This window comes from Esox lucius, chromosome 21, assembly GCF_011004845.1.
Source record: "Esox lucius isolate fEsoLuc1 chromosome 21, fEsoLuc1.pri, whole genome shotgun sequence".
Lineage (NCBI taxonomy): Eukaryota > Metazoa > Chordata > Actinopteri > Esociformes > Esocidae > Esox > Esox lucius.
In genome coordinates this window covers 10,466,167-10,492,722 of record NC_047589.1, presented here as the reverse complement: position 1 = coordinate 10,492,722, position 26,556 = coordinate 10,466,167, and the positions used below count along the sequence as shown (strand labels likewise).

The 26,556-nt window shown below is 42.7% G+C and overlaps 1 protein-coding gene across 7 annotated transcripts; it reads left to right on the top strand.

Annotated features, from left to right (window-relative positions):
• The first annotated feature begins 679 nt into the window (after positions 1-679).
• Positions 680-26,412, top strand: esyt2b (extended synaptotagmin-like protein 2b). 7 transcript variants are annotated; one of them, XM_029116368.2, is made up of 24 exons: positions 680-1,196; positions 1,323-1,456; positions 5,222-5,263; positions 5,933-6,067; positions 6,275-6,351; positions 6,517-6,589; positions 7,666-7,755; positions 10,312-10,367; positions 12,552-12,672; positions 12,868-13,044; positions 13,681-13,763; positions 17,076-17,124; positions 17,572-17,661; positions 17,900-17,995; positions 18,495-18,596; positions 22,602-22,676; positions 22,758-22,883; positions 23,014-23,163; positions 23,368-23,741; positions 23,833-23,931; positions 24,037-24,168; positions 24,352-24,457; positions 24,739-24,788; positions 25,185-26,412. In XM_029116368.2, exons 1-24 carry the CDS (start codon positions 1,049-1,051, stop codon positions 25,228-25,230), a joined length of 2,631 nt encoding a protein of 876 aa, XP_028972201.2. In that variant the 5' UTR covers positions 680-1,048; the 3' UTR covers positions 25,231-26,412. The 7 variants fall into 7 exon arrangements, with proteins under 7 accessions (XP_028972201.2, XP_028972199.2, XP_028972198.2 ...); XM_029116366.2 differs by lacking the exon at positions 18,495-18,596 and adding an exon at positions 19,768-19,830 and having other exon boundaries at positions 680-1,456; positions 22,797-22,883; XM_029116365.2 differs by lacking the exon at positions 18,495-18,596 and adding an exon at positions 19,768-19,830 and having other exon boundaries at positions 680-1,456.
• The last annotated feature ends 144 nt before the right edge of the window (positions 26,413-26,556 follow it).

Here is a 26,556-nt window from a genome sequence, read left to right as displayed (position 1 = left end):
CTCAACCCAGATGTATCACTAGCAGATCAATCAATTAATTATGGTAAGATTTGTGGTAAGAACAAATTAGTATTAGTCTGGAATATAAATAATAACAGCCTAAATACATTTTTACCATTAAGCTGCACTGGTGCTTACTACGGGTATTGCTATACCCTGGGGTCGGAAACATTACGGAGAAGTATGCCTACTGTACATTTATAAACTCATATGTAAATGATATATCAGTTTCTCTGGATACGAGCGTCGGCTCAATGACCTGCATCTCAATTACCTATTTCAAATTACATTGTAAAATTACATTACATGTGGGTTACCTTGTCTGTTTTTTCTGTATGATTTATTCTATATGTAATTGGCATGTATGCAACTGTGTTGTTAAGAAAGCGCAACAATATAAGGACTGGGTATATTTGTGCCCAATGTTTTGAGGTAAAATGACGCTGACGATGAATGTTAGTTGTAGGCTATTGTTGTAGTTATTAAAACTTTAAAAGCTCATATTGATTTATATCAGCAAAAAAACGCAGGAGATTGCAGTTCATGAAATATGTATACAGTGGTCATCCATAGCCTACATGATCTTGCTTTTACCGTTTGTGGGCACGGGGTGGCGATTATGTCTATCACATTGAGCTATGACCTACAGTTCCCTGAAGGAGAGGAGACGGAACTGGAATGCGCCCTGGGAGAAGACACGCGTTCATAATGTAAAACTGCAGTCTGTAGTAGGCTATGGCAAGTGGACTACCCGAACTCAACGCAGCGTGACATTGTTTGTTGTTGAAAGGAAGAATAGAACGATGACGGGGTGTGATGTTTTCTCAGACTTCATTGCAACGTAGAAATAAAAGTAAATTCCCACTTTTTCGAAAGGAAATGGGCTTGGAGGACAAGGAACTAACGTAAGCGCAATCTGGGGTTGATTCCGAGATGGTATGTGCGCGCTCCGCGCTGGAGGGACATTAGTGTCAGTTTTAACGGAATAGAAGACTCTCTTCTTCGGGTCTATACTCTAAACTCTATTGACACTGGCTGCAAGGCAGTAATGTCAAGAGACAGTATGACGGCTGTACAAGGTGCCCATGCACATAATGGGAGTTCTGCTGGATCCAAGGATAATGGACAAAATGCCCAGAACCCTGCTGACATCGAACCCCATACAAACGTAGTGCAATCCGCAGACATCAATGATGGTACGTCTGGGTCTTCCGCGCGTGACCTAACCCAGACATGGATTCAGTTTATAAAAACATTTGTGTTCATTTTCCCCATTTATGTTTTGGGATATTTTGAATTCAGTTTCAGTTGGCTTCTAATAGGACTTGTAATAATATGCTGGTGGCGGAGAAACACGGGAGGAAAGACAACAAGACTTTACAGAGCTTTGGCATTTTTTGAAGAAGAGGAAAGAAGTGTGAAACAAAGTCTGTCAACTTCTGATTTACCATCATGGGTAAGATCAAAATATGCCTTAAAGTCTACTTTGGGATTCACACAGGATAATATTCTTAGCAGACGGTTTCTATTTTTTAGCATAAAAAGAAATTTAGTAGAGAAATCAGGGTTAAATGCAGTGCTTAAGTGTACAAAAATATAATTTTCACCTGGTCGAATCAGGGATGCAAACCAGCAACCAAGTGGGTACTGAACTAACATTCGAACCATAGGCTGGAAGGGAAGGGTCAAGTAATATGGACTGACTATATGACCGACTACTTTAGGCTACATTATATTAAACAATTGAGCTTCATTTTTCCATATGTCAAATAAGCCTATGGTGTACAGCATCAGACAGAGTTTCTAGGAAAACCATCAGAAGACAACATAGTTGACCTATAAAGCACTGATCACACAGCTGTCCTGAGCAGTGACATTGGACTAAGCCCTGTCTAAATGCAGCATGGTACAATGGCAAACCAGGCAAGAGGTGGGAGGGACAGATGCCCAACAGGCCCCTTGGGGACCCTGTTATTTTAAGATACATTGCTATGCCGCTATTGTGTCAACTTAAAACACTTTGCATGCATATTTATGCCTAGAAGATGCACCTTATCCACCCCAATGTATTATTATCCTGGTTACTGTTCTGCGTTGGATGCATTTGGCATGGAAATAACAGTTGGCATAGTGGCATAGACAGACTAGCACTAAAGTGTTAATAATTATAGGGCCAGAAACCCCAAACATTAGTCAAAAATAATGGCACCTTACACAAGTGGAAAACAGATAAATGTGGATATCCTGCTAAAATTCTGTTGCTCAGCGAGTCTCAAGCTCAGATAGTCTTACATGTCCCTTCTGCCCTTTCAGCTGACAAGGTGACTACTAGAGGGGTTAGGGGATAAACTGGGGTGATGACCAATTTTACATTTTTATCCTAAATGTTTGACATTGTCACACTGTGTCATACCACTGGCTTTTCTCCTAAGTGACACTTTTGGATTGGGCCCTGCAAAAAAGCTCTGCAGCATCTCTTAAAAGATTACTCTAAACTGAATTTTAAATTACATTCAATGTCTACCTCATCCGTCCACAGGGGAAAGTGCATGTTCGTAATTGCACCACTAATAGATTGTTTGTAGCATGGTCTAATCTGTGGAGACGCTTTAGGTGGCCAGTCAGGAGTCCCAGTAGCCGATATAGATATGAGCCCAACCAGCGTATATCGTTAAGCCAGCAGTGTGATATCACCAGTAACAATGATTCAGTTAGTCATTTCATTTGAGTGTTTCTTCTTCAGACTGCACTAGGCATAACTTTGATCTTCTAAACTCTGCCTGCTCTTAGCTGGACTTGCTGCACTCCATTTAAAAAGGCTTTTGCGCTGTTGTTGACAGGCTTTCACATGCTTGCCTCTGGCACCGAAGAAGACACTGACAGATGGTGGTTAACTACATCAGGGTAACTCACTTGGTAACAACATGGCACTTGCAACACCAGGGTTGTGGGTTTGATTCCCACAGGGGACCAGTGGGAACCTTTAGGCACTTACGATTGTAACTCTGGATGGAAATATATTATATGAACTTAGATGTAAATCAGTCTGGACATTTCAAGTTGGTCTGAAACACCCATATTGGGATTTTGTGGAAGAGGAGGAAGTTTCAGAAGCTTACTGTCCTCTCTAAAACAACAAATATACATTCAGCATACTATAGGATCATTAAATATATATGAAGCTAATACTTGCCCGCATCCCTGTAAAGCTAGTGTATCTTCCTAAACTTGCTTTCTGGACTGGAATCAAAATCCACAGTCTACAATCAATGTTTGTGTTTACCAGTAAACAGTTTTATGTGCCTGTGAGGTAGTGAAAAGAAAAAGGGGAGGTCATGTAAAACAGCCCGGTATCACATCATATAACTTATAAGCATAACCATTTCCCCTGTATGTTTCTCCTTGAGACAAGCTGAGCAAGAAGAACTGTGAAGGCAGACAGAAATCCTGTGCTGTCATACATGAATAGTTACAGCCGACTGCTCCTGTTTGTTTTGGTTTGGCAGTAAATATGCTGTGAGTCATAGGCTACTGCTTATTACAGCCTACACTAAAGTAAGATCTTGCTTCTTATTCAGGCTCCCGAGAGACAAAACAATCCCCATCTCTGGTGTGCTGCTGTGCAAGAAAACAAGTAGATCCTTTTCCTGGCAATCCCTTAGATGGATAGGGATGCATGTATGTCCATCATAATGGAGTTTTATTAACACCACCTCTAGGTTCATGATATGTTTAAAGTTTAGACCCAAGTTGTTTCCATTATGTGCTTGCAAGTATTTCCAGTTATAAACTGGACAGTTTATAACTGGAAAATAGACAGTGCTGCGCATTTTAAATCATATCTCAATTTCGGTCTAGAGATATGAAGAGCACTCAACACTTACACCGTCATTTGATATCACTCGTCACGTATTCTTTGAGTAAATTATGTATGCTCAAGCCCCATCCGCTACCCGCTATTTTGTGAATTGGTTGCTTAACAGGGTGTCAATTTGAGTGCTCCTGATTGCATAACAGAGGCTTTAGCGAGTTGTAAAAAAAGCCAGACCTGAATCTGTCAAACCTAGCGCGCCACTCTCGCTGTCTCTGACCGTACACGGCCTGCACTCCCCTACGCTGTCACACCGCTGGTTCAGCGCTTTTCTCAGCCGCATTATACAGCATCCTATAGCTGTCGGGGGCGTCGTCGTTCCCACCGCTACATCGCTGGAGCCGCCGCTCCCAAGGGTGCAGTACGCAAGACAGCACTTTTTCGTGGTGTTGTTCGGAAAAGGCGGACTCTAAGAAGTTTAGTTTTTGTACTATGGCGAGTGCAGGCACAAGAGAGCCGGTGTTAGCAATTCATGTGGTGTGTGCGCGCTTGTGTGTGGATGCAGTGTGTGGGTTGTGTGGGCGGTGTGTATGAGCTCAGGCCAGGGCTCTCATGTCTCTCTCTCTCTTTCTCTCTCCCTCTCTTTCTTGCTCTGTGTGTGGCTCAGTGTGGTTGTGCAATATTCATAACCAGCTACAGTACTGTCATGTCTTTATAATAGCCAGGGATTCTTACCAAATGTCACCCATTCCCTGGAGAGTGCACAATACTATTGACCAGTGGTCGATTTGCCCTGGGCCATGTAGGGAATAGAGTGCCATTTGGGACTCAAACCAGGCTGCAGCCAGACTTCTGCTGAACCTATCTGCAGAAAATCTCCTGACCAGCAGCCATTTCATTTTAAATTAAAAGACAGTAGTTTAAACCATCAATTCAAACCCCTTCAAAACATTGTATGTTAGTGCGATAGACCCATGGGTGTGATTAGCAGTGTCTTAGGTAGAAATACTTTTTTGAGCGACAAACTATCCAACAGAATCTATGAAAAAGCTGAGACTACCCAGAACACATGTAATCTTTAGCGCTCTTTGAAGCTCAGTAGTCACTCAACATTAGTCAGAAGACGTTCCCAGGACATGTAATCCCAGGACATGTTGACTATAATGCTGCATCAAGATCACATAGATTCTGTCCCAAACTCCCCACAGTTGGCACTGACTAGTTGAGTATTCATTTCATACTGAGCAAACATTTTCTGGGGCTTTTTCGGGGACTTGGGCTCTGGGATTGACAGGTTTACGAATGAATCAGTGAGTACAAAGTGCTCCTTGAAGATTAGCAGATACATTGTTTTGAGCATTTAAACAGTAATTAATCTAAACCCATAATGCTTTATTTTCCTCCTTTCAGGTCAACTTCCCAGATGTTGAAAGAGTTGAGTGGCTAAACAAGGTACACTATCTGAGAACACACTGTTTCAGCTTTCACTCTTATCCTGATGAAGAGCTACTTTCTCTACTCGGTCTTGTGATTTAGATACTGCTTGTACATTATCTGTTTACCACCCCTCATCTCTCCCTCACTGCAGCACTGTTGCTATAGATATATACTTTGGGTTGTGCTGCACACTGTGGTAGAGTGAACATACCTGCTTGATTTTCACAGCATGTAGGTAATGCATGAGACAGAAAGTCGATAGCCTCCAGAACCAATCCCCCAAAGGACCACTTGAGCCCTGAAGTATTTATTGTTTACACATAATTCCCATAATTGAACACAGAACTATTAAACTGCCACCAAGCGGTTGAGGTCAGTCAGGGTTGTGAATTCCAAGTGATGAAGTTGTTGAAATACTTTCTCATCACTTTTAGGATTTTGTTTGGCCAGTGTTCACAAGTAACCTGTCACTTTCATGATGTTGTTTGGCCGGTGTTCACAAGTAACTTGTCTTTTTCCATAACGACTGAAAAGACAAGCGGATCCTAGAGCAGATCAAGTTGTTAAACAGTCAATTCAGTCAAATTATCTACTTCCATTTGTGTAATGACTTTACTGTACACCAGTTGGAACGGGATCCCTGTGCCAACTCACAGATCCATTTCTCCTCCATGCGTCCTACAGACTGTGAGACAGATGTGGCCGTACATTTGCCAGTTCATAGAGAAGCTGTTCCGCGAGACGATCGAGCCAGCCGTGAAGGGAGCCAATTCCCACCTCAGCACCTTCTGCTTCAGCAAGATCGACATGGGCGACAAGGTAAACATACGGCAACGCTTATCAACAGGAAATTGACTCTGCCCGACCTACGCTCATTGTCCCTTTTAGGTAGTAGGCGCGTGTTTGCTACATAGTTTTCTGGCGGGGGTCACAGGACAGTGGCAGAGTTCATGTTGGGTGAAACAGCTGTAGTGGTAGAGGCCCACTGTGGACCTGGTGATGTCATATTTTTGTGTGTGTGTTTAGCCTTTGAGGATCAACGGGGTCAAGGTTTACACGGAGAACGTGGACAAGCGTCAGATCGTCATGGACCTACAGATCAGGTGACCCGGACAAGGATTTGGGTTTGGACAGATTTGGCTTGCTATAGAATTGAATGTTTGTCGTGTGTGATTTCCCTGATTTCCCGATTTTTTCTCTTGAATGAATGACGTGCATACTTCAGTGTACTTAAAAATAAATAATGCTTGTAATTTTTCTTCTTTCAGTTTTGTTGGAAACACTGAAATTGATGTGGATGTCAAACGATACTACTGCAAAGCCGGTATTAAAAGCATACAGGTATTGCGGATATTCTGTTCTCCTCTCTGTAATGTCTTATAATAAGATACCTTTAGTTTTTTTGTATGTGTTTTGTTTCAACATGTCCCTTGGTGTCGATATTGAATCTGGTGACTTTATTTTTGTTCTATAAACCTTTTAAATGGTTTCTCTGATTGTTGATTAAAATAGTTGGTTCTGCAATGTTCTTTGGGAGTTAACTGTCCTCGACTGACAATCTGCTCAGGTTATCAGTCAAGGACAGTTAACCCCAAACAAATATTGTGAATGCATATAAAAGTGACGTTGATATTTGCTTGCTAAAGTCTGTTGGGATGAAAGAATCTGCAATATGATATTTTTTGCCAACAACCTTAGATCTGTTTTTAATTAAAAAGAATGAATTGAAAGAATTGTGTGATCTGTTGTGTGAAAGAAAATGAACAAAAGTACATAATTAATGTTTATCTGTCCTTGGCCATTGCATAGCAGCAGACTTGCAAAATATTGTTTGTAGGAAGAGCAGTCAATCGCTCTCCTTAGAGACAAACAGCCATTAGAGCTCTTTGAGATATTAATCCTATTATACAGCACCGACTCACGCTGGGGTGTTATTCTTTTGTTTGGATTTGTATTATTATAAAAGATAAATTCTGGGATTGAGGGAACTTAAGAACTTAACTCCATTAAAATCGATTTTTTCACTCATGTTCATTAAATATAAAGACTTGTGTTTGGTGTGGGGTGGGGGTTTGGCTCGTAGCGCAGTATCTAAATGACCTGCTAGACTTGGAGGGATATGGTTAGCTTGTTATCTGTGTAGGAAGTTGAGGATGACAAAGACCACATATGTTATGTTGGCCTGATAGCAATGGCCGGGGGCTGTCTTTGTAATGTCATGTGTCTGCTGTGGCTGTCCAGCCGTTAATGCTGGAATGTTCCCTTCAAGCTCATTAGCTGGGTCAAGGACCGACAGTGTCTGTTCCCTGATACTGAAAGCTCCTTTAATGATGTGCCGTATGTTTCAGTGTCTCTGCCAGTGAAAGTGTTTTTATGCTTTTTTTAATGCTTTTTTATTTTTTTGGGGCATTTCACAGCTCCATGGAGTGTTGAGGGTAGTCATGGAGCCGTTGCTAGGTGACATGCCACTGGTCGGAGCCCTGTCCCTGTTCTTCCTGAAGAAACCTGTGAGTTCTACACCTGACGTGCATTTGACATGCACCTCCCCTGTTTTAACGTTTCGATTTTAGGAAGGCGTCAGCTGCGGTTGTTCGACAGTGGCTAATTTAGAGCCGGCTTCCTTTATCTAGCACTGTGCCTCCGGGCCTATGTTCTGCCTAAACATTTGGCCGATTTAAGTAAGATACCAATCCCCAGCGGAGACACTGGCGCCTTAAATAGACACAGATCGAGCTAGTCCTACTTTGGTGGATTTCTTTGCAGGGGCTAGGGCAGCATCAGTGCTGACTGGAGAGATGGGAAGCGTGATGAGAGTGTGTAGTGAGGTCGTTAGACTGTACATTGGTTTGTTTAGAGGGTTGGACAAAGTGGGTGTTAATTGCGCAGTGTCGGAGTGCAATTAAACTGATCTCAGTGTAGACAACAGACTCTGCTTCAGCAAGTTCATGTCTCTGGCTTTGGATCTGTTATCTCCGTCGCCTGCTGCCGTCCAAATGTTAGGAAAACAGCAATGCACAATTTATGCTGGAAATGTTGAGGTAAAGCATTTGGATTCCAAATATCCTGGGGTGGCCCGCTTCGGTGTAGGGATTAGGACTGAGTAAAATATTCTCTAGGATGCCTCACAGTGAACAGGACAGAACTTTGCTCTCCTCCTTAAATGGTTACATGTTGACTGCCAAATACAAGGGAAAACATTCTTAAACAACTAGCTGATAGGAGGATACCATATTAGGCAATGTCCTCGTCTGTGCTGCATTGCCAGAGAGATGCAACACGAACGCAGAGAACTGGAGGGAAAACGGCAGCCTAAAGACACCGCAGGTTTAGCAATGAACAACCCCAATTCAAATGTTATATGGTAATGCGAGTGTACATGGTCTCTGGGGACTCTCACTGCCACTGTACTATCCCCCATAATGGCTTTTCCTCCCCTTCGACAGTGGTGCATCCAAAAATTTTTGGGAGTAAGTTCCAGGGCTATGAACAAAAGGTATTGTCCATACATTGGTAAGTTAGGGAATGGCTAATTTCTCAGCCTTGCAGGCAGCACTCCAGTCAGACCTCCTAAACAGAACACCATCTATGTGTAATCAGAGCCGCTCCTAGGCATTAGTGACATAGGTGGTTGGGTAGGGCCCCTGGCTGCTAGGGGGCTCCAGAGTGCTAGTGAGCCCCAGACCACTAGGGGAGAGGGGGCCCCCAAATCAAATTTAGCTTAGGGCCCCCAAACGGCTAGGGTCAGCACTGTGTGTAATGTACGGTAATCAGCACAGGCGGAGGGCTGTTAAAACGCAGTTATATTGATTAGTTTGGGCCAAGAAACCCATTAAAAGTTCTGACTAAACGACAAAAAAACTGTAGTAGTTAGAGCTGTCTGACTCATAGACGTTAACCTTCTCTGGATTAACTTTACTGTCTCTCAGATTCAATTGAACTTTTATATATATATATTTTCCGATTTGTTCTATGACACAATGATAAGATTGTTATAACACTTTCATAAATGCATATTTTTAACAACTTAAACTTGCGGTCAGAGAACTTCCATGGAGGAACAAAACAGCATCTAATCTCAATAGACCTTGTTTGCGTGTCACAAGGCACCATATTCACAATGTAGTGTGCTACTGTACCTTTAGGGATTCTACACAGGGAATAGGGTGTCATTTGGTACGACACTAGAAGTGGTTCCAGAGGATTGTTTTGTACTAAAACCTTCGGCTGGTCAAGTGTTTGTCCAATCTGTGGCAGGTATCTTTGGTGTCAGTCAGCCGTTATGACTCACACTGTACAGTCTAGGGAGTGTCCCCATGTCAACAGCAATGTTAAAGAGGCAGTGATAGGATTGTATTAACCTGTACAGGGAAGCCTTTTGGAACCAGGCTGATTGCTGCATTTATTGCATAGATTGCAAATAGGATCAATCTTACTGCAAGGTCCCTTATAGCCTTTACTGCCAAAAAGCTGCCTATGAAATACATTAAAAAGAGACAGCTCGTGAGTCAAGCCAAATTATTGTTAAATTAACCCATCTGTGGGTGATCGAAACAATCCTACAGAATGTGTTCTGTCCACTGTTCAACTGTTGTTTTATAGTCCCACATGTTTTGGATTGTACTGTGTGGTGACCACAGCAATATAAAACAATGTTTCGGGACACATTCTTGAATTTGTTTATGGTGTAAAATTGAAAGATTCCAGAGGAAATCGGTTTTCTTTATCTGGATGCAATGCAATCAGCTTTCTTGGCTTCTGTTTCACGTTGCTGCCATTGTCATAATGCTGTCAGTTGTTTTTAATCATCCAGAGTTTTGCACTGACACACTTTGGTATCACAGAAGTCTCTTAACAATAAATTGCTGGAATCAATATAGATTGTCTTCTATCGCATCAGTCTTTTTGGCAAGTGTCCTTTTGTGCATTTGTTGGTTTTATTACATGCCATTTGTTTTAGATCACTTAAAGAAAAAAGAAAATCACTTGTGTGGCTAATTAATCTTTCTTTGTAAATCATATTTTTTCCGTTGCAAGAAAGCTAAATCCTGTTTGTTTTCATTTAGCTTCTGGACATCAACTGGACAGGCCTCACCAATATATTAGACATTCCTGGACTCAAGTAAGTAATCAGAGTGTCTTTTGTACTCTGTGGTGAGGTTCCCCTTAGGTGAAAATATAACTGACCTGAAATCAGCGCCTGGGGGAAACTTCACCCTATTTTGTCAGGTTAAGATTGAATTACTTTGAGGTGTGATTAGTAAACATATTTTTCTCGTGCTTGGATGTGATTGGAGTGGTTTAACGGCAAAGACGCCCAGATGACGTCAGCTAGAAGGACCGTTTCCTTATGGCTGTTAATGCTTTTTGGACCATTAAATGTGCATGTGGAACTACCTTCAAGAAAAAAAAGGCTCACACAGCTCAGAAAGCAAGAAGGTTTTTACAGTTGAACACGCTGTCATTTTCATTTGGGCAACTCATCTCTGACTTTGTAGAGATTTATAGTGTCTAAATTGGACCATCCACCAACTCTCCTGGGTTTGCTGAAATACTCTACATCCACACTCTGAAATGACAGAGTAATGGGCAGGAGACTTTGGGATTTCTTAGGGCTCATTTTAATAAAAGAGCACATTTGATGGTCGGCTTATTAAGAATTGCTGTTGACATTTATTGTTGAACAGAATGGACATTACTCTAAGCAGGAGTAGGCTCACAACTGTCGCCTCTCACAAGCAAATAAAAAAACACCAAGAAAATACACAAGAATTCAGTGTGTCTGAGTCACGTACACTGAGCACCGACAGCAGCTAAAACAAACACAACTCACAATGTCCGCATAAGACGAGGGATTCTTTAGAATACATTTCCCTCTGCTGGTAAAGCCATTACACAGACCCAGGCATTGTTTCTGTTGCATGTACGTATGCATACATTGTAAGTACGTGTTTGTTTTGGAGGGGATGGGATTAAGCAGAATTCAGGGTGTACACATGCCAGATAAAGTGATCGTAATCTTAATTACTTTCACTTCTTAGTTTCTATATGAACATGAGTTGACATTGGCCTTTATGGTGTATTCATTCATGCAGAATTTCACTGTAGCCTAATAAAGATTTAATGACACAGCCGCTCCCCTTGCAATCTTTTCATTTCGATACAGGTGTTGTTACATCTGCAGCTGTCTTTAGTGATGTAATGGATCTGGACAGCCAGTACACACTGATCGTGGTCGCCGAGCCTCTTTGGCTCACATGCTTGGTTCATGAGTTAAGTGGGGGGGGGTGTGTGACATCACCCATGGAACCTGACATATGTGTGGATGAGTCGGTGGGGGGGGGGGGGGGTCTGCCACACGGTGGGGGGAGGTGGGCCTACAGCGACGCGTGCCTCTAGGTCAGAGGAAGTTCTGGATAGGACCGGGTGGAAAGAGCAATGGACGCTCCCCACCACGGTGCGACAGACAGAGCCAGCTGCATGTTGAAGGATCCACTGCGTCAGTGAGCGTAGAAGCCCCCCTTCCCCCGTCCCTCACTTTTCCTCTCAAATTCCATGGACGTTATTAAGCGCAGGTTGACGGCAGGCGCGTTGTGGTTTCATTGTTGGTTTCTTCCCACTGCAAGGTCAGTGGAACAATGACAGATAATAATGCACTAGGCTGTCTACAATGTGTTGTCTGTGTGTGTGTGTTTGGGTGTGTGTGTTGGTGTGTGTGTGTGTGTGTGGGTGGGCGTGTGTGTGGGTGGGTGTGATCCACGTGATTGATCCCATACTGTTGAGGAATCATGTTCCCTGTATGGCTGCTTAATCTGCTCACTAAGAAGCGCTTTAGCTGTCTTGTCAGCTGCAAGATTAATGCTAGGATGTTTTAATCAAAATGTGTTTCTTAAGAAACCTTTCGAGAAATAGGAGAGAAAGACGGTACATATTTTACAACATTGTGTGAATCCTCTCATGCTGTTTTTTTCTGTGTACTAAATTAGGCCTAGGTGAATAACTCAAAAGAGAACAGAAAATATACTGCAGAAGTTATAAGACTCTATATATAATATATAATACTCTAAGCTAACGACATTGTAATTCTCATGTCGTTGAACCTTATTTTCAGTGACCTGTTTACTGCTAAGCGTTGACTCCCTGTCGGATCAAATCCACCAACATGAACGAATCCATTCCAGTGTCCCTACCGTCTGATTAGACAGAAAGAAAAAAAATACCATTATGCTTAACTGAGATTAGTTATGAATATTTTTAGCCTAAGGTCCTACTCACTAACTGTTGTTTGTTGTTCTGTTTCTGTCAGTGGCTTCTCTGACAGTCTGATCCAGGATATTATCTACAGCTACCTAGTGTTACCCAACCGAATCACTATCCCACTGGTGGGGGATGTCGAACTGGCTCAGCTACGCTTCCCTATGCCAAAGGTACAGTGGCCTTTTTATGCGGAATCACTCACTGTGAACCTATTTTACATAATAATTAAAAGCTAAGAAGGAAAAGTTGTTTAATATTTTGACACATGCTACTCTGAAGCCGTTTTAATGTTGGACTAACTTAAGTTTTTTTTATTAATTTTTTTATGAAGTGATTCTTTTGTTTTATGTTTGCTGTTTCACCAGGGAGTCCTGAGAATTCACTTCCTTGAGGCTCAGGACCTGGAGGGGAAGGATAAATTTCTGGGGGGGCTGATCAAGGGGAAGTCCGACCCGTACGGTGTCCTCCAAATTGGCAACCAGCTCTTCCAGAGCAAGACCATCAAAGAGAGCCTGCACCCGAAATGGAACGAAGTCTACGAGGTAACGCTTGCTGGAAATGAGCTCTTCAAGTACCACCCCTTATGGTACAGTAACTGCCCCCAGGGGCAGCAATGTCTGTATTACCCTTCACTTGCTTTAGTATCAGCCCCAGACTGGGGTCTGATCCCTAGTGTCTGCCCTGCTACAGCAACTGCCCTAGACGAAGTGGCTGTAACATTGCAGAGAGGAGGCTGGACACATGCGCAGGCATTTTATGAAAAGAACTAAGACATAACAAAACTGCAACAAACACACGGAAACGGAACGACGTTACATTGTCATGTAAACCAAACAAGGACCAACAAGACACACTAGGAAAGGCGGAACTTAAATAGGGACAGTGATGGTAATAATGAAAAACAGGTGTCCATGCTCCAAATGAGGGATATCACTGGTATTGCAGCTTGCCATACCAGGATGTGACAGGAGCAGAAACCTCAACCTCACATCTTTTTGATACTTCAGATTTAGATTCAGTATATGGGGTGTTGGAAAAGTACACATTTCAAACACTACAAACCTTTCCTTTTGTAACTGCCACATTGTACCCACCATGTTTTGTAAACCTCTCTGCTGTATTCCATGTGAACAGCTGTACCGGAGATAGATGATGTGTCATGTACTTGTCCTTATCAGGCTCTGGTGCATGAACACTCTGGCCAGCACCTGGAGATTGAGTTGTTTGATGAGGACCCAGACAAGGATGACTTCCTGGGGAGGTAAGCTCCTTTTCTGCACCCCCCCCCCCCCCCGACTCAAAAAGGCTATTATCCCACTATTGTGACCCAAAAGCACATATACCCATCTCCAGAGGCCAAGGTTTGATCCAAGTAACTTCCTTGCTTCCATTCTAATCTCTCTGAATAAAGCAACAATTATTTTAGTGGTAACTAATGAGGTTCCTAATTAAATGCTTAAGTCCTTACACAGGTATAGACTTAAATTGCATGAGACATAATTCCCATTACTCCTTGCACCAAACCTGAATGGCGCTCTTCCTGTTATTTCACCATTAATTTCTTTCATGCAGAATTTTGCAATCCACTTCAAAAAAAGGTCTGTGTTTCATTAAAATACTTGCACAAGTCTCATCAGGACAAGAAGACATTTGTCCATGTTTTTACATCAGTTCTAATAAAATATTTTGGCTAAATACTGGAAAAAGGTACTGATCAATTTCACCACGTCTGACTGCTGAAGATATTTACACAGAGTGGTTGTAAGCCTACACGAAACACAGATCTTATTTAAAGTAAACCAAAACATGTAGAGGTATCAATCAATCAATCAAATGTATTTATAAAGCCCTTTTTACAACAGCAGTTGTCACAAAGTGCTTTTACAGAAACACCTGGCCTTAAACTCCAAGGAGCAAACAACAGTAGTGTTGAATTTCAGTGGCTAGGAAATACTCCCTACCAAGGCCGAATTTTAGGAAGAAACCTAGAGAGGACCCAGGCTCAGAGGAGTGACCAGTCCTCTTCTGGCTGTGCCGGGTGAGATATAAAAAAATGCATGTGGACCAAATCCAGAGTCTATTTAAATTTAGAAAAGGTCAGAAGCATGACCAGATGGACAAGGACAGGGACAGCAACGGGCCCCCCAAACCAGGTACTCCGCAGGTGTGGACCAGGACCTCATGTACTCCTAAAGTTTAAAACGAGAGGAGACTGGGAAAATTCAGAAAATGCTTTCCTCATATCAACAACGATTTATAGTGGAGAAGGAGAACTTAGTGGGGAAGGAGAACTGACCCAATCCCCCAGCACAATAGTATAGCAGCGTAAGACCTTGGAACTGAGACGGTTATTAGTTTATTTGTAGTCTGAGAATTTATAGTACAGCTTTTGAAACTTGTTTGCAGAGCAAGTGGACAGTAATCCGATAATCCAGGATTTGGGGGGGGGGATTATTAGATCTACAATATCTATTTCCCGTGACAGGACTAAATCTAAGGTGTGATTGTGGCAATGTGTTGGACCTGAGACATGTTGGATGAAACCCATTGAGTCAATTATGGCTTCAAAGGCTTTTTGAAGATGATCATTGAACCTTTCCATATGAATATTGAAATCGCCAAAAATTATAATACTATCTGCCATGACTACAAGGTTAGACAAGAATTCTGGCAACTCATTGAGGAACATTGTGTATGACCCAGGGGGCCTATAAATAGTAGCTATGTAAAACGAATTATCGGCCTGGTTAACTTTCATGAGTAAAACTTCAAAAGAATGAAAATCAGTGATGTGTTTGAGAGTACATTTATATTTACTGTCATAAATATTTGCGACACCCCCTCCTTTTCGGGACGCACGAGGGATATGATCACTAGTATAAGCAGGAGGAGAGGCCTCATTTAAGGCAGTGAATTCATCAGGCTTTAGCCACGTTTCACATAAACCAATAACATCTAGTTTATGATCAGAGATTCATTCATTTACTGCAACTGCCTTTGGAGCAAGGGATCTAACATTTAGTCCCATTTTGAGATGCGAGGTGATACAGTCATTTTTATTTTTATTTGTGACCGAAGTGGAGGAAGGCTTTATCTTAATAAGGTTGTTTTTGTTAGCAATACCTTGTTTAACTTTTCTTACCCTGGAACGAGTCACAGTGGCAATAGGTAAAGCTGTACTAACTACTCTGGCTATGCTATCGAAAGACTCCACTATGCTAGCAGGCTGGCTAACAGCCTGCAGCCTGACCTGCACCCTAACTCATGATGAGGCTATAGGAGTGAGACTCCTGTCAATGTTTCTAGATAAAAGAAGAGCTGAAAAAAGAAAAAAGAAGAGTCTGTTGCTCCTCAGCAGATCAGGCCTGACCCTATTTCTGTGAGAGTCCCAAAAAGAGAGCCAGTTATCTACAAACTCTATCTCCTGCGACGGGCAGAACTCTGTAGAGCTCGTCACCACCCCTAGCTGGGATGCTTCGTAACCTCTGACTGTTTCAATCTAACGTCGTTGGTGCCAACGTGAATAACAACATCTCTGTACTCTCTATACTTGCCAGTTTTAGACTTCGCTAGCACCAACCCCAGATTTGCTGCTACGTCAGTGGCTCTGCCCCCCGGTAAACAGTGTACGATCGCCGGCTGATTCTTTAGTCCAATACTGCGGGTAATCGAATCGCCGATGACTGAAGTTTTTTGTTTTTCAATGCCACCGGTAGAACATGCCGATCATTCCCCTCCGAAGACGGCTCGGGCCTTGACTCCGACTCCGGCGGGGAAAACCTGTTGCAAGTCTCAGTTGGATTTAGCAACGACTCAGGTTTATCTGGTCGACGGCATTTCTTCCCAGTGACCAAGAGAAAGTTCTTGCCGGGGGTCTAACAAGACTATTGTTTCTACCTGGTGGCACAGACGCAGTTTTTTCTATTTCTACACTAGCATAATCCTTGCCTGACATTTGCGTCAGAAGCCGAGCCTCTAACTCTGCTATCTTTCCTGAAGACGATAGTTCTCCGTGTTGTAGGTACACTGTATACACACACACGCACAATGTATTTCCATAGCCTCGGTAAGTAGGGTTGTTAGGGATGAAGCATCCACTCTTGGTGGTGAGTTAGCATAACCCTGCAGTGCAAAGACACTTCTGGTGTTTTATGACTGCTTGGGTGAGTCTGGCCCTGCAGCATAAGGTAGACCAATAAACTTCCAACAACCAGTATTTTTACACCAGCAGCAGTCTACAGAGCCCCAGACGCTAGACAGCCAATCACAGCCTTCCTGTAGCATCCTCTTCTTACCAGACACCAAATCCTTACTTAAAAGAGAAGCGTGGCCTTTGGAAGAGAGAAAAAGAGAATCATTATTTTTTTGATACGCTAAGTATCCGTGGTCAGTGAATCCCTCCCAAATGACACCCTATTTTCTATTATATAGGGAATAAGGTCCGATTTGGAACAGATCAACTGCACCCTTCAGGGTGCTGACTGGGTTGTATTTGCTGTATCGGAGATGTTCTAATCAGACAGGTTACCCCCAAATGACTTCTCACCCAATCTCTGTGTGTCTCTGACCTCAGCCTGATGATCGATATGACTGAGCTTCACAAAGAGCAGAAGGTCGATGAGGTAAATCCGCCCCACTGTTCCAACATCTTGTTATATACAGTGTATGTGTATATATATATTAAATATTATATATCAAAATAAATGTTCAGGGACATGGTTGCAAGAAAATAAATGTTCATGTACAAGGCTGCAAGAAAGCTTTTTAAAAAATTAACAAGGCACTTGGCTCCAGTTCAGCACATCGACTTGTGAGATTTTTATATCTACATGATCTGTCTTCTAGAAGATATTATGCTGTCATCCATCAGAACTAACATTCACCTTGAAAGCTTTTTTACTGCGATTCCCTCGCCGCTTTACTCTGTTGAGATTTGGTGTGCGTATCAAACAGCACCCTATTCCCTTTATTGCGCACGTCTTTCGAAATGGGCCCTGGCCGTCAGCAATGCGCTGTAAAGGGAATATGGTGCCTGGTGGAACGTACCTTTGAACAACTTGTCGTTCCAGTGGTTTGACCTGGAAGAAGTGTCCACGGGGAAACTACACTTGAAACTGGAGTGGCTCTCTCTCCTCCCCATCCCAGAAAAGATGGACCAGGTAGAGTTACTAACCCACACCTTTTCAGGGTTGATAACTTCCCCCCTCCGCAACGCATATTGACAGTTTTAGCCCTTGTAGAACCACATCTTACTGATTTAGTACAGTAAGTAGGGATTAGAGTGCCCTTTTGTATGGTTTAGCCTGCCTCTTTTGAACTTAAGTAAAACATTAATGTTTAATCACTCAACTGTCTGTCTTTGGTGAGTGATCTACCTTGTCTCGCCTGACCAATTAGGTGTTGAGGAGTGTACGAGCTGACAGGAATCTGGGCAATGATGGACTCTCATCTGCGTTGCTGATGGTGTACTTGGACTCAGCGAAGAACCTTCCAGTGAGTAGAGCTGGATCTTTCGGTACAAAGGTTTGGAGTCGAGGAAGCGCTCTGGTTTTGGAGTGAGGTATTCAATTGCTAAATGTTGTCGGTAGCACATTTCACTATGGTTGATTTGACAAACATTTAACCCATGATTTATACAGTAATGTTAATGTTAACAAAATGTAGAGCCATCTTGTGAATAATAGCACCAAGAATAATCCGACATATTTGAACTTATTGGACATGTTCTCCTCTTCGTAAATCACTTGAAAGTAACATTTTGAAATATTTCAGATACCCCCATTTTCAGAATACATTTCAAGGTGTAGTTATGAAAGCAATCCTCTGCAGTTTATTAAACAGTTCAGGGTTTTCAATTGACACGTCACACCTGTCTATCTGATCGTCCACAGAGAGGAGTCCAAATCAGCCCAGGACATCCTTAATGAGCCTGTCAGCGTGTTAGCCTCTTTAGCATCTTGACCTTCTTTTGTCCCTGTCGTTTCTTATAAAGAGCGTCTTCACAGGGAGCTTTGGGTGCGGGAACGTAAACGAGAGGAGGGCATCTGGCCTAGTCTTTTGTGAGAACAGTACGCCAGTGTATAGAACCTTATTTGTGAGTCCTCCGGTACTCTGCATTCTGCATTAGCGGTGTGCTGTGGGATTGACCCCGTAACAGACTAGCTCTGGTCCGAGGCTGTGCCCTCCCTGTCGCTAAGGTAGCGTAAGTGAGGGCCTCTGACGGAACCAGAGTTACGTAACCAACCAGCTGCAATGAGACCTACAGCATAAAGCATGACGATTTTCTCTGTCGCATGGTAGCAAACCCTAATAATATTGTTATAACAGTCATTTTCCGATAACCCGCGGATCATGAATTTATAACATTGGCAAAATAGAAATTCCAGTAACTCAAGATTACAACTTGGGATTGAAGAGAAGAAAGATCTTTCATCTCCTACCAGGTGTCAGGGTGTTGATTGACGGGACCATTTGTTGCTCATCACTGCGAGGGTGCGTTGGGGGTTATCATTCTTGCTCTGTCTGAGTCGGGGTGACAGGCAAGGATGATGGTGCTTCTACGATCGTCTAGGTGACCTTTATCTCTAAGTGAGGGAATTTGTAAATACTGGCAGTTCTCTTATAAGCATCAATATGCACCTCATTCCTTCCCTTTGTCCAGAAAATTACGAATCTTTCCATGCTCTTTCTGACTACTATTTTTCTTTTATGCAGCTTTCTTTGGTCATTGTGAAGTCTCTCCCTTTTTTTATTGGCCTTCTCTCTTTTTTCTATTTCTATTTTCCATGCCTTGTTCTTCTACGAAACCGAAAATACACACCATTTATCAAAAGCATTTTCCTGATATCCTTTACTACGAGAAGTAACATATACATGAACTTAAGTGATATAAATAGGTCTGCTTATATGGCTGATTGTTAATTGGACAATAGATGTCTACAACAGTCAGACAGGAAGTAATAGTCTGAAGGGTGATAAAAAAAAAAAAGAAAAAGAAAAGCGGTGCGCAATTATTTTACGAATGTACGTCTCTTACTATTTGTCACATAAATTCAGTAAATAATGGATTCAAAATAATAAATTGTGGATTTGTAACCTTGCTGTCCACATGCTGATCCCTAACTGTGGTCCAGGAAGTTGTTTGACTGCATTAACTAACGAGTGAGAGTCCAGCCTAACGACGCTAAACCTGATCACTATCAGTCCACTCATCCTACTAACTCTGGCTGTGATTTTCTCCCCCGTCTCCAACCTTTGGATATAAGAGCGACTTATTTCATTTCAACCATGACGTGTTGAAGCAAGCCTCTGTCTTTAAGTCCCTGAAGGTAAAGAGAATGAGTGGAATGATGCATGCCAGGCACAGATAGCATGCATCCACAGCCTGTCTTCTCAGTTATGCACCATTCCTTTCTTCTACTGCGATGATTTTGACCACACGTTAGGGTGCTACATGTCTGTAAACGCTTTGTTAAATTGTTGACAATTGTTCATTTGTGCTTGAAGATGGAAGATCATTCAGTCTGGGCTCTTTTATGGCCTCACTTTATGTCATTTTATTTACTGCACACAATGGCAACTGGTTGTTCACATGTCTGGACGTCTTGAGCGCCTTGAGCTCTGTACTTCTACAAACTGAGGTCATATGTATTAAGAATCTCAGTTGGACTGCTGATACTGGATGGTTCCATCTGTCATTTGACAAGTCATTTAAATGGAAAAGTCCTCCTTCGGAACACTCTTCTCTGAGACATTTGATACATACGGCCTCAGAGGTTTAATGTCATGGAATATCATGTTAAATGTCAAAGTTAAACACATTTACAACATACCTATGATAGATGAAGAAAGACAAAGAACTGGAGGGGGGATCCAAGCTCTAAATATTTTGTGTATTATTACATGTAGGCTTTGAAATTCAACCCGCTACATATTAAAACAATTTGACCATTCCTTATGCCCTTTCACCTAAAATACACTGAACAAAATTATAAACGCAACACTTTTGTTTTTGCCCCCATTGATCATGAGCTGAACTCAAATATCTAAGACTTTCTCTATGTACGCAAAAGGCTTATTTCTCTCAAATATTGTTCACACATCTGTCGGAATCAGTGTTAGTGAGCACTTCTCCTTTGCCGAGATAATCCATCCACCTCACAGGTGTGGCATATCAAGATACTGATTAGACAGCATGATTATTGCACAGGTGTGCCTTAGGCTGGCCACAATAAAAGGCCACTCTAAAATATGCAGTTCCATCACACAGCACAATGCCCCAGGTGTCACAAGTTCTGAGGGAGCGTGCAGCAATGTCCACCACAGCTGTTGCCCGTGAATTGAATGTTAATTTCTCTACCATAAGCCATCTCCAAAGGCTTTCAGAGAATTTGGCAGTACATCCAACCATCCTCACTACCACAGATCACGTGTAACCACACCAGCCCAGGACCTCCACATTCAGCATCTTCACCTCCAAGATTTTCTGAGACCAATCACCTGGACAGATGCTGCAACTATCGGTTTGCATAACCAAAGAATTTATGGACAAACTGTCAGAAACCGTCTCAGGGAAGCTCATCTGCATGCTCGTTGTCCTCATTGGGGTCTCGACCTGACTGCAGTTTGTCGTAGTAACCGACTTGAGTGGGCACATGCTCACATTCTATGGCGTCTGGCCCTTTGGAGAGGTGTTCTCTTCATGGGTGAATCCCGGTTTTCACTGTACATGGCAGATGGCATCGTGTGGGTGAGCAGTTTGCTGGTGTCACCGTTGTGGATCGAGTGGCCCATGGTGGCGGTGAGGTTATGGTATGGGCAGGCGTGTGTTATGGACAATGAACACTGAGGTTATGGTGTGGGCAGGCGTGTGTTATGGACAATGAACACAGGTGCATTTTATTGATGGCATTTTGAATGCACAGAGATACCATGAAGATATCCTGAGGATCATTGTTGTGCCATTCATCCACGACCATAACCTCATGATGCAGCATGATAATGCACGGCCCCATGTTGCAAGGATCTGTACACAATTCCTGGAAGCTGAAAACATCCCAGTTCTTGCCAGCATAATCACCGGATATGTCACCCATTGAGCATGTTTGGGATGCTCTGGATCGGCGTATACGACCGCGTGTTCCAGGTCCTGCCAATATTCAGCAATTCTCACAGTCATTGAAGAGGAGTGGACCAACATTCCACAGGCCACAATCAACAACCAGATCAACTCTATGTGAAGGAGATGTGTTGCACTGCGTGAGGCAAATGGTGGTCACACCAGATACTGACTGGTTTTCGGACCCCCCTTTATTGTGGCCAGCCTAATGCACACCTGTGCAATAATCAAGCTGTCTTATCAGTATCTTGACATGCCACACCTGTGAGGTGGATGGATTATCTCGGCAAAGGAGAAGTGCTCACTAACACAGTTTTAAACAGATTTGTGAACAATATTTGAGAGAAATAGGCCTTTTGTGTATATAGAGAAAGTCTAAGATCTTTGAGTTCTACTCATGATAAATGGGGGCAAAAACAAAAGTGTTGCATTTATAATTTTGTTCAGTGTAAATTGCATCATATGAGTTCGAGGACGTGTGTTTCTCATGCTGTTTTACAATCGTATCTTAATCTGCAGACTCATACATGTCTCCCAATATAGTGACCTAAATGCGACCAGAACGTAACTAATGGGCCATGGTTAAAGAAGTGCTGTACACAGGGGTTGTGGTGCCACTTGGAATGCACACATTCTCAGCAGAACATGGTATACTTTATAAACCAGGTAGAAATGCTTACACTTTGGGGGATTTCAAAGCTGAGAATGATGTTGAAAGTCTGCACTTTCCCAACCAAAGTCCAAAAATGACTCCTCTGCCCATGCTTAAGTAAAGAATAGGGATCAATTTGGGATGAAGCCTAAATTATATTCTCCTTTATGTAAGGATAGAGGCTGACCCATTTCTGTTCATTTTCAATGATTTTCAGTACTACATGAAAATGGATAATATAATCAACTGAAGGATAAAAGAGTTTTCAGTGCTGTTGTAGCTTAGGGACACTTATTCAGAGACACTCTTTCCCTGATCATTTCTTACAGTCAGGCAAGAAAACAAGCTGTGAGCCGAGTCCTTTCGTTCATTTGACAGTTGGGAACAAATCATTTGAGAGTAAGGTAAGGAACTGCAGTCGCTAATGATCATTGTGTTTTAAACCACCCTGGTATTGCAGTGACCCAATAGACATGTTCATACAGTTATTCCATTCAGATTCATTCTATACGGGTTACCTTCAGATCCGCCACAAGGCCAATGAGCCTATTTGGGAGGAAGCTTTCTCATTCCTTGTCCATAACCCCAGGAGGCAGGAGCTGGAAGTGGAGGTACTGTCAAACACCTTAACGCCTAACATTTCTGTGTTTTTTTAACCATAACACAACTGATGTGCACTTGTATTGGGAATTACAGGGTCTCCGATGTTAACCCTTTGTTGGCTTGCCTGTGTATGTCCAGGTGAAGGACAACAAGCACAAGTGCACCTTGGGTAATCTCACAGTCCCCCTGAGTGGCCTGCTGGCAGAGGAAGACATGACGTTGACTCAGCAGTTCCCCCTGAAGAACTCTGGACCCAGTTCCTCAATCAAACTGAAGCTAGCCCTCAGGGTAAACGTGTATGGAGTGACCGAGTCCCAAACGGCATCCTATCCCCAATCCAGCGCACTGTTTTGAGGGGAAAGTAGTGCCCTATGTAGGGGCTAGGGTGCCATTTGTTACCAGCAGCTTAGTTCAAGTTACTAATTGGACCACGTGTAGAAGAGGTCATATGTCAATCCTCAAGGCATTGTTCTCCGGGCCTCCGTGTCCCAGGTTCTGTGTCCAGAGAAGCAGACGAGTATTTCGGACCAGCCGTCCTCCGTCCAGGTGAGGAAGGCCAGTGTGGCGAAACCAGCCGTCCCCTCCCATGGATCGTCCATGTCAGAGGCGCCCCTCGCCCCAGCCCCCGGCACCCCCCCGCCGCCGCTGCCCGCGGACACCACCACTGCCCCGGGCGTCCCCACCCACCAGCGCGAGGAGGAACGGCGCGGAGCTAGCCCGGTCAGGAGCACCCCCAACCTGAGCACAACCATTTCCAGCTCCCAGAAGTACCTGTCCCACAAAGATTCCATGGCCAGCCTGGCGTCGGACGTCTCTCTGCCTTTCGCCACCATGGAGCTCCAGCAGAGGCTCCGGCAGCTGCAGAAGTACAACAAGCACGCACACGCGCGCACATCTGCAGCCACCAGGCCAGGTCAGTCTAATCCGGTAACCTCTGTTGTTTTTGTTTTCCTTCAGTGGTTCTGCTTCCAGTCCATACCCCCTGGGGGAGATCCAGCTGACCGTTCGCCACAGCTCCCAGAGGAACAAGCTGATCGTGGTGGTGCACGCGTGTCGGTCAGTAGGTTCACCTGCATACAATCCTGGACCAGACCGTGCTGCACACCCAATAGGCCGCCCCGTGCCTGACCGCCCTCTTCCCGTGTACGTTTTTGCCCTCAGAAACCTCATTGCGTTCACCAAGGATGGATCGGACCCGTTCATTCGGATTTACCTGCTTCCTGACAAAAGCCGCACAGGCCGGAGGAAGACCAGCGCCGTCAAGAAAAGCCTGAACCCAGTGTATGACCAAACGTAGGTTCTGACCAATGAATGTGTGTGATTACACAGCATGTTGGTTCTGACTGTAACTGTCTCTTCAGGCCTCCTGCACAGAATCACATATACCTAATGTTCGTTTTGCTGGGTCAGGTGGAGTTCCTTAATGAGAAAGAACAGGAAGGCCAATCCTACGCTGTGCGTTTTGTTCGTTTGCAGGTTTGAGTTCAGTGTGTCCGTGGTGGAGCTGCACAGGAGGAGCCTGGACATTGCCGTGAAGAACGGAGGGAGCATACTATCCAAACACAGAGGCCTCCTTGGGAAGGTAGCATCTCCTCACAGAATATTGGGCCAGGTCCCAAACGGCACCACCTTTGACCAAAGCCCTACGAGTCACGGTGGTTAGATTATTAATCGGCTAGGATTTGGGACGGATGTAGTTGTACAAGGCAAACAGGGGAATGTGACGTCCCCACTGGGCCAGTCAGTGGCCATTTTGTAAATGCCGGATCTCCGTAACAAGCCCATGTTTTGGCAAAATGGTGCCATTGGTTTCTGAGATATCATGTGTTACCTGGTGGTTGTTGACTGCTTTGCATATTATAGGTGACGGTGGATTTGAGTGGTGAGGATATATCCAAGGGCTGGACACAATGGTAAGATTCTCCTTAACCCAATTTCTTGTGTTGTCGCTGTGTTGTCTTGTGTTGTTTCATTTTATAGGGTGAATTAATAAACTAGAGTAATGGCACCTAATGGTTTAGTTGGTAGAGAATTCCATTTGAAACACCAGGGTTTTGGGTTTGATTCCCACAGGGGACCAGTACAGAAAGCAATTGTGAAAAAGTATGTATTTATTATGTACTCATGCATCTTCTAAATTATTAAACTGATTAATAAAAAAGTATATTTTAGGATTGCATTTTGTGTGACAATATGGCCATAGAAATCCTATATATCTAATAAGATCTTGTTTATCGGTCATGTTTTTGTTTAATTCTATTGCTGTTTATTTCGCCCCTGGTTTTTCAACTTTTTGCTTTCTCTTACAGGTATGATCTCACTGAAGATGGCAAACGCAAAATGATGCAGGCATAGACATGTTGAGTAGGACACCAGAAGACATCATCATAAAAACATCCTACTTTTTCAACCACAATGACTTGAAATTGAAAAAAAAATAAAAGTAATGTTGGTTTGACAAAAACTTAATTTGTATTGTTAATTGACATTCATCAAAACACATCTTCTGCTTTCAGTTCACTTCATCACCTATGAAAGGGCACATCATTTTCATTCTTTTTTCCTTAATTTGTGTGTTTATCATGTCAATGCATGTAGAGATACCACTTGGAAGTTTACAGTGACCTGCAGTTTTCAACAGTGTTAATGTTTTACAAAATGAAGAAATAGCCCTGTTAAAAGCTAAAGGTTTATCAAAAAATGTTGGTTAATTTGTCACATGTACTGCCTTGTTTTCTAAGTTGTTGATATCTTTACCTACTGGGCTAAAAAGTAAAAAGAAAATCATATTTGCAGGGTTTCATTGTTTTTTGTTTCTGTACAATGGAAGAACGTTATGTTAAAATCCTATATATTTTTCTTTGACATTGAATGGACTCTATTGATAGTATGTATACACTAGAGGGACTAATACGGCTACTGTAGTAGTTACAAGCACAATGGGGATGATCAGTAAATTTTTTAAATATATTTTGGTCATAGGGTGTACTTTGATTTTTGTTTACATCCCTGTGTTTTCCTCATGCTTACTGTTATCAATTACGAGTACAGTGATCAAATGTTATACTACTGTATGTGCATCTAGAAAGATGTGATCAGAAATTCTGGTATATCTGAAGGGATTCGGTGCAATATAGAATTATGTTCAGATGGGTTATAGGCCTACTGTATGACGGGCAGTGATCTTATGCTTAGTGAACAGGAAGTGTATCTAAACAGATAAGAGTTTGATTATTGTAAAAAATCTATTGCAAATGAATAGATGTTAATGCCAGTGGTCACGCACCAGACGTTATTTCTTTTGCAACTTGTGAAGGATTGTTTTTATTTGTCGAGTGATGACAGAATGTGCTAGGCAACTCCTGAACCCAAAAGCAATGCAAATATTTTCCATATTTTCTATTACAAACATCTAAAATATGTCAGTTAATCTCTCCTGTGCCTTATCAACATTACACTCCTTCACATTAAAAATGTACAAGTCAGGAATAAGTATATTTCTGATTTGCTTTGAATAATAAATAATGATTAAGTGTTGTTCCTCTTTAAATATTTTGTTTTACCAAGACTACAGACCATAGATAATAGACCACCTTGTGTCAAACGCTAAGGAAAATCGCAGATTAACAGACTAATCAAAGAAATTGTGCTCAGTCGTTGATTTCCATGTTAGAAATCTCC